Source organism: Megalobrama amblycephala, linkage group LG11 (assembly GCF_018812025.1).
Source record: "Megalobrama amblycephala isolate DHTTF-2021 linkage group LG11, ASM1881202v1, whole genome shotgun sequence".
Lineage (NCBI taxonomy): Eukaryota > Metazoa > Chordata > Actinopteri > Cypriniformes > Xenocyprididae > Megalobrama > Megalobrama amblycephala.
In genome coordinates, this window is record NC_063054.1 from 22,103,841 (window position 1) to 22,117,889 (window position 14,049).

Sequence of the window (14,049 nt, forward strand, 5' to 3'; positions counted from 1 at the left end):
AATGTAGGTCTCGTCTTTCTCTCCCTCTTCCTTTCTCACTTACCTTCTTTCATTATTTATACTATGAATATTCTGAGGAGACTAATATTTTACAGTGGAGAGTGTAGATTGACTCTTTCCAGCTGAAGAGAAATTCCACTGTTGATTCATTTCAAAGTCTTTTTTTCCTGTATTCTTTGATATAATTGTAGGTTTCTGTTATTTATAACTTGAATGAATATGGTATTATCGTTTTATTTTGATAGTAGTGCCAATCATATAATGTCTTTCACTCAGTTTGAGGCCGGAAATATGAAGAACCTGGTGCTGAAAATCATCCGTGGTTCGTACCCGGCCGTTTCCGTGCATTACTCCCAAGATTTGCGCTCTCTCCTGGCCCAGCTGTTCAAGCGCAACCCTCGGGAGAGACCCTCCGTCTCAGCCATTTTGGGCAAGCCTTTTCTTGCTCGCAGGATTCACAAGTTTCTCAGCCCTCAGGTGACACATGCACACAAACCGACTTGATTATCAGTGTGATGAATCACATAAGTCAGTCTGTGCATTGTGACTCAGATATAACTCAGATGTTATATAACACTCAGGTCTATTTCCAGACCCACTTCAGCATGTATTGCAGAATTTGTTTGTTTATTATGTCCCTTTGTATGTTGCAGCTTATTGCTCAGGAATTCAGCCACTCACTTCACCTTAATCAGCCTAAAATGAGTGTGGCCCAGGGAGCACCAGGTAAACACATTCATTAATAACTAATCATTGTGTTCAAGTGTGCAGAAAAGATTGTCACTCAAAATATCCACCAGATTCAGGTTGCATATGCACATTAATTCATTGTTACAATCTGTCTAATGTTGTTAAAGGTGCAATAGGTGATTCTCTACAGAAACATTTTTTGTTATACTGGTTGAAAGTCTCCTCATATCCTGATAGCAATCACTATGTTAAACGGTCAAAATGTATTTTTATAAATAGAGTATATCGTCTGTGGAAGGCGTAGGACCATAAAATGTAAATCCTATCATTATATTTGGTCCAAATTAAATAATACAATGTCCTACCTGCCTGTCAACGTATGTTTTTACATACCCTCACACACCCTGTTCGCACAGAGATCATGTGTCACCAGCGCGTTTTATGCAATGGCAGAGTTTATACAGACAGACCTGAGACCTCAGTCATGGAGCACCACAAAGAAACAGCAGCAGCCACTTTTTAAAGGTCCTGTTCTTCGTGATCCCATGTTTCAAACTTTAGTTAGTGTGTAATGTTGTTAGAGTATAAATAAAATCTGTAAAATTTTAAAGCTCAAAGTTCAATGCCAAGCGAGATATTTTATTTAACAGAAGTCGCCTACATCGAACGGCCAGTTTGGACTACATCCCTCTACTTCCTTCTTTAATGACGTTACTAAAACAGTTTTTTGACTAACCTCCGCCCACAGGAATACACAAGAGTTGCGTTTGTAGAGTGTTTTTGTCGCCATGTCGTCGAAACGCTGTTATTTTCATCCCGCAGTCCAATCACCGGGTCTGATTCCGGCTCAAATTGATAGGGTAAAATTAAAGACATGTTTACAATAACACTGAGCGTGTGCATCTCCACGTTATGGTAAGAGGCGTGACCTTTCCGGGCAAGGTTCGCTAAGCTGCTGTCGAATCACAACACAGGAACCGCTGGCACAATCAGAACTCGTTACGTATTTCTGAAGGAGGGACTTCATAGAACAAGGAAGTCATCAGCCCGTTTTTATGACAGTGGAAACAGCGGTATACAGATAAGTAAATTATGTGAAAAATACTGTGTTTTTTTTACACGCGAAACATGAACACATGTTATATTGCACACTATAAACACAATCAAAGCTTCAAAAAACCACGAAAAACAGGACCTTTAAACAATGAGCTTATGCTGCATTCACGCCATAACTACCATAAATTAACAGATGGCAACCCGTGACGTTCTAACCGGTTCAGATGTTCAGTCAGACTCGGAATTATGCATATCCATGTCAACAGCATCAGCACTGAAAATAATCTGCAGCAGTCAGGTACAAGCTCTCTTAAGTTGTTAACATTCATTATTATTGTAATGCTATGTGCTTTGAGACATGAGGTAGTTTAATGCCGTCTCTTGTGATGCTTTGCCAAGAGCAGCTATGTGTGTGCATTCATGTGTTTTGGAGGAGGCGTGGCTTTGGACAGCGATTTGCAGGGAGGGTGGGATTGTATGCTTTCAATGCTGGCATTTCTCAGATCACCTATTGTAATTATTTATATGTATTATAATAAAAATTTAATATATTTGTTTTCTATTTGAAAATATTTTAAGATTTATTCCTGTGATGGCAAAGCTGAATTTTTAGCAGGCATTACTACAGGCTTTAGTTTCACATGATCCTTCAGGAAAATATGTTGATTATATCAGAATAATAAATTTATCTTTTGTATATGTGTGGTTTGAGTTGTTTCTAAATATTATCTTAAAGGTGCCCTAGATTGTTTTTTTTACAAGATGTAATATAAGTCCTAGGTGTCCCCTGAATGTGTCTGTGAAGTTTCAGCTCAAAATACCCCATAGATGTTTTTTAAATTAATTTTTTTAACTGCCTATTTTGGGGCATCATTAACTATGCACTGATTTTTTCAGTACGGCCCCTTTAAGAGATGCGCTCCCTCTGCCCCACGAGCTCTCGACTATATATACATCACATAAACAAAGTTCACACAGCTAATATAACCCTCAAATGGATCTTTACAAGATGTTCGTCATGCATGCTGTATGCATGCTTCGAATTATGTGAGTAAAGTATTTATTTAGATGGTTACTTTTGATTCTGTGTGAGTTTGAGGCTATGCTCTGTGGCTAAAGCTAACATTACACACTGTTGGAGAGATTTATAAAGAATGAAGTTGTGTTTATGCATTATACAGACTGCACGTGTTTAAAAATGAAAATAGCAACGACTCGTCTCAGTGAATACAGTAAGAAACGATGGGAACTTTAACCAGTTTTTAACAGTATATTAGCAACATGCTAATGAAACATTTAGAAAGACAATTTACACACATCACTAAAAATATCATGATATCATGGATCATGTCAGTTATTATTGCTCCATCTGCCATTTTTCGCTGTTGTTCTTGCTTGCTTACCTTGTCTGTGCACAGATCCAGCCGTTAATACTGCCTTTCCTTGTCTAATGCGTCGAATGGGCTGGCATTATGCAAATATTGGGGTCATACATATTAATGATCCCGACTGTTACGTAACAGTCGGTGTTATGTTGAGATCCGAGTGTTTTCCGGAAGTCTTTTAAACAAATGAGATTTACATAAGAAGGAGGAAACAATGGGGTTTGAAACTCAATGTATGTATTTTCCATGTACTGAACTCTTGTTATTCAACTATGCCGAGGTAAATTCAAATTCTGATTCTAGGGCACCTTTAAATTTTGAAGAAAAAAAAAAAGACATTTATTTATGAGTTATGTTTTCACGGACAGGTTTAAAAGTGCAATTGGTGATTTCTGAAAAATACTGTTGAAAGTGGATTGGACCGAGCGCCACAACAAACTTGTAGCCAATCAGCATTAGGGGGTGTGTACACTCATGATGGGGGAGGAGAGTGAGCAAGAGGGAAATTTAAAGAAAGACTGTAGAAAGAGACATGGCTGAGAGACATTACAAAAGAAAAAATGTCAGTGGAATATCACTGGAAAAAGAAGGGTTATGATCAGGCAAGAGCTTTAGAAACCGTGTTAATATTAGAAAAGATTTTCAACTCTGTAGAGACCGAAGCTGGAAAGCCTGAAAACTAACTCAGAGGTTGCGATGTTTCTGCTACATGCGTGAGTAACATGGTTTCGAGTGTGTGCTGCTGGCGACTTGCTTGTATACTCATGTACTGTATGTTAATTTTTTGTTCTTCCTTGTCATTCATTCGTCATTTTTGCTTTATTTTTCGGAAAAGATTAATTTGCTTCCCTTCTGCTATGATAAAGAGATATCCACTCTTGCATTTTGGGGGCAGAGCAATGAAGAGAGGGGTGTTTTTGTTTGGGTTGATTTAAAAAAATCAACAGTGTTCAGTGATTCTCAGAAATTACTTACTGCACCTTTAATGATTAATCATTGAGCAGTAATGACTTATTGAGATGTGTATATTGTTAAATCATTTACTTGATCTCCAAATACCAAAAAACCCAATACTGATATTTTCTTTCTCTTCACTCCCCAGCTAAACGCCCTGCCCCAGGCCCAATCCCCATTTCCCCAGCTCAGAAAATCACCAAGCCAGCAGCAAAATATGGAGTGCCTTTAACAGTCCGGAGACCATCTGAAGCTGTCAGGAAGGTCCCAGATGCAGCAATGAAACCAATCAAACTCAAGCAGGTAAGAGCCATGGGAAATATTTCATTGGCTAATCCACTCTCATGTTTTGCCCATGCATTACCATCCAGTATGTCTGAATATTAGGAGGGGCATTTAGGATCATTGTGTATCACTCAGACATTTGTTGATGTTGTCCCGATGTGTGCTATTTATGAGAGTGAGAGACCTATTGATCCTCGCCCCCGGTGTCATGTGTTGTCCAGGCTCCCCCTCCTGCAGCAGCTCAGAGAAGAGTGAGTCGAGTGGAGGAGGAGAGGAGGAAGCATGAGGTACATCAGAGAGAGCACCCCCTATCTACAGCCCCTTATACTAACATCCAGCCTTGATCCTCCTTATTAACCCACCTAGCCCTGTACATGTACACTCTGTCCTTTAGCAAAATATCTTTTTTCCCCTATAAGCCTTAGACAGTTTTACCCTTACCCTTAATAAGTCCAATTTATTAGTCTACTCCACTGGTTAAAGATCTGAGCTGCTAACTCAAAGGTTGTAAGTTCAAATCCTGCAAGGGGCAATATGTCAATTATCAGTATTCTGCCTTTGAGCAGTTATCCACAGGTTGGTCCATAGCCACGGGAAAATATCAGGGGGGTGCGACTTGATGTTGTGGGCAGTGCTGCGGTGGGGGTAAATCCTGATATTAAACAGCCCAAAGAGCACTTACAGATAAACATACAAAATATGTGGATTTACATACAAATGTATGAGGACACTTATATTATAGTTATATGAGAACGTTTAGAACTCATGATTAAATAAATGGCTTTGGAAATACATTTCTCAAAATCACAAACCACATTTGACAAAATATAAAAATGAAATAATCTTTAGAGTAATTTTATGAATAAAGGTGGAAAATTAAAAATATGCTGAAAAATAAAACTTTATAATTCAAGTCGTGCCATCTTAAAGGTGCCCTAGAATCAAAAATTGAATTTACCTTGGCATAGTTGAATAACAAGAGTTCAGTACATGAAAAAAAGACATACATTGAGTTTCAAACTCCATTGCTTCCTCCTTCTTATGTAAATCTCATTTGTTTAAAAGACTTCCGAAGAACAGGCGAGTCTCAACATAACACCGACTGTTACGTAACAGTCGGGATCATTAATGTGTATGACCCCAATATTTGCATATTCCAGCTCATGTTCAAGGCATTACACAGGGCAGTCAGTATTAACGTCTGGATCTGTGCACAACTGAATCATCAGACTAGGTAAGCAAGCAAGAACAATAGCGAAAAATGGCAGATGGAGCAATAATAACTGACATGATCCATGACTGCATGATACTTTTAGTGATATTTGTATCACTAAATCTTTCTAAATGTTTCGTTAGCATGTTGCTAATGTACTGTTAAATGTGGTTAAAGTTACCATCGTTTCTTACTGTATTCACGGAGACAAGAGCCGTCGTTATTCTCATTATTAAACACTTGCAGTCTGTATAATTCATAAACACAACTTCATTCTTTATAAATCTCTCCAACAGTGTAGCATTAGCCGTTAGCCACAGAGCACTATCAAACTCTTTTAGAATCAAATGTAAACATCCAAATAAATACTATACTTACGCGATTAGACATGTTGCATGACGAACACTTTGTAAAGATCCATTTTGAGGGTTATATTAGCTGTGTGAACTTTGTTTATGGTGTTCAAGGCAAGCGCGAGCTCTTGGGGAGTGGAGCACGAGATTTAAAGGGGTCACGTACCCTGAATCGGCCCATTTATAATGATGCCCCAAAATAGGCAGTTAAAAAAAATTATTAAAAAAAAAACTTTGGGGTATTTTGAGCTGAAACTTCAGACACATTCAGGGGACACTTAAGACTTATATTACATCTTTTGAAAACATGTTCTTGGGCACCTTTTAAAGTTACCATCGTTTCTTACTGTATTCACGGAGACAAGAGCCGTCGCTATTTTCATTTTTAAACACTTGCAGTCTGTGTAATTCATAAACACAACTTCATTCTTTATAAATCTCTCCAACAGTGTGTAATGTTAGCTTTAGCCACGGAGCACTATCAAACTCATTCAGAATCAAATGTAAACATCCAAATAAATACTATACTCACATGATCCGAATCATGCAGCATGCATGATGAACATCTTGTAAAGATCAATTTGAGGGTTATATTAGCTGTGTGAACTTTATGCACTGTATTATAGTCGAGAGCTCGGGGGGCAGGGAGCGCGAGATTTAAAGGGGCCGCACAGCCTGAATCGGTGCATAGTTAATGATGCCTCAAAATAGGCAGTTAAAAAAATTAATTAAAAAACATATATGGTGTATTTTGAGCTGAAACTTCACAGACACATTCAGGGGACACCTTATGCTGTGTTCACACCAGACGCGACTTGCGCGAATAAATCGCGCTATTCGCGCGTAGTTGGACGCTTGAACATTTTGAGTTTACTCGCTTCATTCGCGCGTGAAAATCCCTTCACAACAGACGCGAATTCGCGTCATGGGAGGGGCTCTCCCGCTCCGTTATGTGTGTCCCAGACTCTCCCACTGCTTTCTGCACACTTCCTCTGAATAAACACAACTTGTCAGTGGGGAAATAATTGTAAATTACAGCGAATAAGCTCAATTGGTCGTCTTTAGTTGGCTTGTAGTCTTAATATGTATGTGTATATATACAGGGCTTGACATTAACACCCGCCAACCCGCCAAATGCGGGTAGATTTCAGCTGTGGCGGGTAAGACAGCCACTCCCACTAGCCACTTTGGCGGGTTGAATATAATTTCAGTTTACAGCCAAATGATCGTCGAAGATCGTCGTAGCACAACATTACAATCCAATCACACAATTCGTTATTTATGTGCAGTTAGTGAAGGAGGGATAGGCGGAATTGCGCTGAATGACACACAACAGAAGCGCTCTCTCGCGTGCGCGCTCTCTCTGTTGCGCACGCGATCAGTTCTCCTCGCGCCTGAATAGTCAAATACATGTGCACACAGATGTCTAAATGTCCATCGTGTGGAGTATCTCGTGCGAATACAGTGGGTTATGGCTTAAGTGGACGTAAACAGGTGGGTAATAACGTCCATGCATTCAGCAGCCCAATTAAATAGGCCTACCTGTCTGTCATTAATGTTAATCAAACAACAAAAGATGTCAAATAAATGTAGGCTAGGCTATATGTTAAATGAACCTACTGTATCTGAAAAAAGATTATTTTAAATTTACTATTGTTTTTGTAATTTGCTTCTTTGTTCTTTTATATAGCCTAACACAAATAACTTATCAAATTTCTCATATTAGCCCATGTTCATATTGTCCACCTCTTGCCCACCTGTACATACCAGCTGATATACAATGTAGTCTTGATTTGGGTGGTCAATCTGCATTTAAAAGTTTGAAAGGGTTTTAAATCTTCTAAATCAAGTAAAATTACTCAAAATAAAGTAATTTAAGCATAACAAAGTCAACTTTAATCATATAAAATGTAATTTACCAACATTAAAACTGCGGCCAGTGAAAATGCTGAGTGGCTAGTAACTTTGGAAAACCACTAGCCACAGTGGCTGGTGAGCAAAAAAGTTAATGTCAAGCCCTGTATATATATGTATGTATATATATGTATGTATGTATGTGTATATATATATATATATAATATATATATATATATATATATAGCTCAAATTGAGTAAAGACCGTTTTTTACAACTTATCAGATTGTCCGACCTCCTCACTCACTTTCTTTCAAACACGATCCTTTTTATTTCTGTTTCTATAAATGTATGAAGATGTAGCGACGATGATTTTGTCCTCCATTGTTGTTTCGAATTTCTGCCTCAGCTCGCTACCTCACGTCACTACTAGAGCAAGCTCCTGATTGGTTAACGCGGCGCGGAAATTCGCCAAAGTTCAGATTTTTCAACTTGCGCGATTCACGCGAATCGCTCAATTCGCGTCGCGTCATTCGCGCGCTTCATTCGCACGAATTGCGCGAATCGCGCCGCAGGATGTCAATTCGCGTCTTTGCATTGACTTAACATGTAAATCACTCGTGCTTACCGCTTCATTCGCGTCCGGTGTGAACGCACCATTAGACTTATATTACATCTTGTGAAAGAACGTTCTAGGGCACCTTTAAATTCCAGTGCATTTAAACAACTGTCAGCAGGAGGTGCTGCAGCACCCTCAGCACCCCTAGTTCCTGTGGCCATGGGTTGGTCCAGCAGTGTGTGCTTATAGTTGCTTTGGATGAAATTGTCAGCTAAATGAATATTTGTAATTATTTAAATAAAATTAGAAGGATTCGATTTAGGTTTAGTTATCCCCTATTGCTGTATTTTTACCATCTAATATTCTAAACAAACACATTCTGATGTTTTTATCTTATTTGAAACACTTTTTTTTTTTTTTTAATCTTTTTCCGCACTTTCTCCCTTTTTGTTGGTGTCCTCCTGCTTCTCTCCAAGTGCCGTCATCCATATGGTGGGCATCTACATTTCTGTTTCCTTTTCATCCCTTACTTTATTAATTTCTTCACCAATACAGTTTTCATACTGTAAATGTGTTTAGACCCAAGGTGTGCTAAACAGTTAGTAAATGTTCAACAAATGATCCATTTTTGGAACAAATGTTCTTTAAATATTCTTTGACTATGTAAAAGTGAAGTATCTTTTACATACAGTACAGTCCAAAAGTTTGGAACCACTAAGATTTTTAATGTTTTTAAAAGAGGTTTCATCTGCTCACCAAGGCTACATTTATTTAATTAAAAATACAGTAAAAACAGTAATGTTGTGAAATATTATTACAATTTAAAATAACTGTGTACTATTTAAATATATTTGACAAAGTAATTTATTCCTGTGATGCAAAGCTGAATTTTCAGCATCGTTACTCCAGTCTTCAGTGTCACATGATCCTTCAGAAATCATTCTAATATGCTGATTTGCTGCTCAATAAACATTTATGATTATTTTCAATGTTGAAAACAGTTGTGTACTTTTTTTTTCAGGATTCCCTGATGAATAGAAAGTTCAAAAGAACAGCATTTATCTGAAATACAAAGCTTCTGTAGCATTATACACTACCGTTCAAAAGTTTGGGGTCAGTAAGAATTTTTATTTTTATTTTTTTGAAAAGAAATGAAAGAAATGAATACTTTTATTCAGCAAGGATGCATTAAATCAATCAAAAGTGGCAGTAAAGACATTTATAATGTTACAAAAGATTAGATTTCAGATAAACACTGTTCTTTTGAACTTTCTATTCATCAAATAATCCTGAAAAAAAATATTGTACACAAATATTTTGTACAATTGTACACATTAAATGTTTCTTGAGCAGCAGATCAGCATATTAGAATGATTTCTGAAGGATCATGTGACACTGAAGACTGGAGTAATGATGCTGAAAATTCAGCTTTGCCATCACAGGAATAAATTACTTTGTGAAATATATTCAAATAGAAAACAGTTATTTTAAATTGTAATAATATTTCACAATATTACTGTTTTTTACTGTACTTTTAATTAAATAAATGTAGCCTTGGTGAGCAGACGAAACTTCTTTTAAAAACATTAAAAATCTTAGTGGTTCCAAACTTTTGGACTGTACTGTATATGGTAATTTGACTGTTCCTGCCTCTTTTGTCACATGGATGGAGTTACAAACAAATATTTACAACAGCTATATCTCATACTGTTTGTGGTGTTTGACTCATGTCTAAAAGCTTCTTGATCATGTTCTGTTTCAGGAAGGAGTTAGGAAGAAACGGATGGAGATGATGGAGAGGGAAAGAAAACAAAGAGAACAGGTGAGCCTTTAATGACATCATGGCATGATGTCATGCCACATGTTTTTTACTGTACTGTATGTAAAAGTGATGTCTTTACACTGTTACAAGGGATTTTTATTTCAAATAATTTTATTTAAGAATCCTGAAAAAACAAAATCAAGTTGCCATCAAACAAATTGCATTTCAAAATATATCAAAATCGAAAGCCATTATTTTAAATAATATATTTTACAATAATAATTTCATTACTGTTATTAATTTTTGATTAAACACAGCTGTGGTAGGCATAAGAGACTTATTTCAAAAACAAAACATTTTATCAAACCCAAACTTTTGAAAGATAGTGTATATATATTGATATTTTGATTTAAAGTAACTCATGTCATATGTTTCTTAAACTCTAAACGCTATTTTGATATTAAAAAAAAGTTAACATTGTAAGTTTTGGAACCGTAGCATTACTGATTGAAAGAGTTCACATCAAGTTCAGCAGATGGCTGCTCTGGTTTTGTTAGATGGATGGATGGATGCTATTTGTAATATGTCTCTTGGGTAGAAAGACATTTAAAAGCCTCTTGATTGAGTTAGTGACCCTCAGTAATTGTGTTTCTCTCTGTAGATGTTGTTATTGAAGGCTGCTCAGATGAAGAGATTTGAGAGGGAAAAGGTGAAATGATCACTGGCCAAATGGTTATTTAAAATAAATTGATGTTGGTTTGATTTGTTTGTGTTAAAACTTTGACCTTTTTCATCTCAGCTGAACCGAATCAACCGGGCTCGGGAGCAGGGCTGGAGACATGTGCTCAGTTCTAGTGGAGGCAGCAGTCCTGAGCGGAAGGTACAATGGTCTTCCTTGTCTGCCATGGATCAGTCGATAAAAGCTGCAAATATAGTGGTCACTCTTGCTGGTTTTTTTTTCTTTTTTGTTTTTTTTATAAAAAAAGACAAACATCTCAAGGCACAGTACAAGCACTAAAATATTACAGAGTTAAGCAAGTGAGAGGAAAAAAAAAACAAAAAATGAACAAGAAAAGTAAATGCTCACATACATATTAACAATCACAGTATAATATACGCATATACACATATGCTGTTTCTCTTTCTATGATTTTTTTGCACAGTTTTTTGGAGGTGGAGGCATTGGAGCACCACATTCCCCTGGAATAGGCCCCTCACCTGTGCCGGGTCCCACCCATGCATCACCTTATCACTTTGGCCCCACCCCTATTCCGACTCCTGTTCCTGCTCCTTCTTTAGCTCCAAGCAGAGCACCATATGACCACATCCACCCAGCAGCTGAAAAAACATCCAAACCTACACCTAAAGATGGTGCTGGAGAAGGAGCCAAGTCTTCAGGAGACAATGGCAGGTGAATGATATGAATGATACTGTTTTTGTAATTTTTTTTCTCTCTTTGAAGGATTAATTTAATGTGCAACAATATTCATTATGTCATTAAAGGACTGCTACAGACTCAGGGACACTGAATGGTCATGCTGGCATTCCTGTTAAGGATGTTGTCAGAAAAGAACCACGTAAAGCAAGTTTCCACAATGAGCAGATTTCCAAGAACGACTATGCCAATAGGTCAGTTGCTTCTCATCAGTGATGTCTGTCAGATATTCAGCTTGCCTTCGCATCTGTCAAATAGAGTTGAAATTAGGGATGGGCGATATGACCTTTATTATAAATGATTTCCTTCTGTAAAATAACAGATTATGTTATGTTTAAGTTGTGTTCCAGTGACTGTGCTGAAAAACATCACACAACAACAATTACACAATAATAATTAAAATCAATTACAAGTTTAAAAAGTAAACAGATTGTGTATTACAAATTACAACAGAATACAACTGCATATAAATCCTGATAAAGTAACAAACATGTTAAAGTAACCTGATAAAGTAAAGAAGTACAGTGTGAAAGTCAATAACACACAAATGTACATATAATACGTGCTACCACCAATTAGGTAGTTAAATTTTCAACACTCTTGACCCATGGAACAAATTGTAAAAATAGTGCAAAAACTGTATCAAAAAGTAATGATCTCAACTATGTCTTCAGATAGTTTACAAAATACAGCTGTGACGCAGCTCGCCATGTACGCGCTTCGGATGAGTACACACAGATCTCCTCACAGTGCGCACGACTTCTTTTGCGTCTTACGGCTGAATGTTTAAATTGGTAAGGATTAAATGAGTTTAGTTTAAACACAGATAGCAGCGTGAGATGTCCAGGTCTCACCTGCGCAATCAACACCCGGGTGATGACGGCGTAAATGACTGCTCATAGAGCTTACGGCTCTTGCATTGAACATTTGTTTAGTGATTACGGTAGTTTGCTCCGCATCTGATTTTCTGTAACCAAACCGGTTCCAAATTGTGGAGGTAGCTCCTCACTTTACAACAAGCTCCTCCTCAGCCTCACATCCGCCTTCGGCCATGCTTGTTTTCACTCCGCACATGAACAGTGAATCGATTGCGCACGAAACTACGTCATCAACTACACTTATCGTTATTATCGCGAGGAGACAAATTTTTATCGTGAGGAGAATTTTCAACGGTATATCACAAACGATAAGATATCGCCCATCCCTAGTTGAAATCACTACTTTTATCTTGTCTCTAGGTTTCGAGGTCAGCTGGCGGCAGAGAGGCATAAGCAGGTGGAAGAGTTTCTACAGCGGAAAAGAGAAGCCATGCTGAATAAAGTCCGTGCAGAAGGACAGCTGGTACGAGTCTTTTACCTCAGCCTCTTCTGGTTAAAGGAATGATCTACAGTACAGTCCAAAAGTTTGGAACCACTAAGATTTTTAATGTTTTTAAAAGAAGTTTCGTCTGCTCACCAAGGCTACATTTATTTAATTAAAAATACAGTAAAAACAGTAATATTGTGAAATATTATTACAATTTAAAATAACTGTTTTCTATTTGAATATATTTCACAAAGAAATTTATTCCTGTGATGGCAAAGCTGAATTTTCAGCATCATTACTCCAGTCTTCAGTGTCACATGATCCTTCAGAAATCATTCTAATATGCTGATCTGCTGCTCAAGAAACATTTAATGTGTACAATTGTACAAAATATTTGTGTACAATATTTTTTTTCAGGATTATTTGATGAATAGAAAGTTCAAAAGAACAGTGTTTATCTGAAATCTAATCTTTTGTAACATTATAAATGTCTTTACTGCCACTTTTGATTGATTTAATGCATCCTTGCTGAATAAAAGTATTCATTTCTTTAATTTCTTTTCAAAAAAATAAAAATAAAAATTCTTACTGACCCCAAACTTTTGAACGGTAGTGTATAATGCTACAGAAGCTTTGTATTTCAGATAAATGCTGTTCTTTTGAACTTTCTATTCATCAAGGAATCCTGAAAAAAAAAAAAGTACACAACTGTTTTCAACATTGAAAATAATCATAAATGTTTATTGAGCAGCAAATCAGCATATTAGAATGATTTCTGAAGGATCATGTGACACTGAAGACTGGAGTAACGATGCTGAAAATTCAGCTTTGCATCACAGGAATAAATTACTTTGTCAAATATATTTAAATAGTACACAGTTATTTTAAATTGTAATAATATTTCACAATATTACTGTTTTTTACTGTATTTTTAATTAAATAAATGTAGCCTTGGTGAGCAGATGAAACCTCTTTTAAAAACATTAAAAATCTTAGTGGTTCCAAACTTTTGGACTGTACTGTAGGTTCAGTACTTTATCAACACTGTTTGTGACAGAATGTCAATTTCCACTGAAACAATTTTGACTCGTCCCTCAGTTTTAAAATTGGCTTGAAATTGATATTCACCCTATCTATTTTCTAAATGCGTCTTATTTAACTTATTGTGAACGATTCATTAATGTGTAATTTTTTTTTT

The 14,049-nt window shown here is 36.8% G+C and overlaps 1 protein-coding gene across 5 annotated transcripts in view; it reads left to right on the forward strand.

The window, feature by feature from the left end:
- nek1 (NIMA-related kinase 1) overlaps nucleotides 1–14,049 on the forward strand; it is a 48,385-nt gene that overhangs the window by 5,416 nt on the left and 28,920 nt on the right. For 4 of the 5 annotated variants that reach the window (XM_048206725.1, XM_048206726.1, XM_048206729.1 and 1 more), the window contains exons 9-18: nucleotides 277–477; nucleotides 654–726; nucleotides 4,234–4,388; nucleotides 4,592–4,657; nucleotides 10,112–10,171; nucleotides 10,773–10,820; nucleotides 10,911–10,991; nucleotides 11,275–11,522; nucleotides 11,615–11,740; nucleotides 12,785–12,887. In XM_048206725.1, coding sequence (XP_048062682.1) covers nucleotides 277–477; nucleotides 654–726; nucleotides 4,234–4,388; nucleotides 4,592–4,657; nucleotides 10,112–10,171; nucleotides 10,773–10,820; nucleotides 10,911–10,991; nucleotides 11,275–11,522; nucleotides 11,615–11,740; nucleotides 12,785–12,887 — 1,161 coding nt within the window. The remainder of the gene's footprint in view (nucleotides 1–276; nucleotides 478–653; nucleotides 727–4,233; nucleotides 4,389–4,591; nucleotides 4,658–10,111; nucleotides 10,172–10,772; nucleotides 10,821–10,910; nucleotides 10,992–11,274; nucleotides 11,523–11,614; nucleotides 11,741–12,784; nucleotides 12,888–14,049) is intronic. The other variant, XM_048206728.1, reaches the window with a different exon arrangement.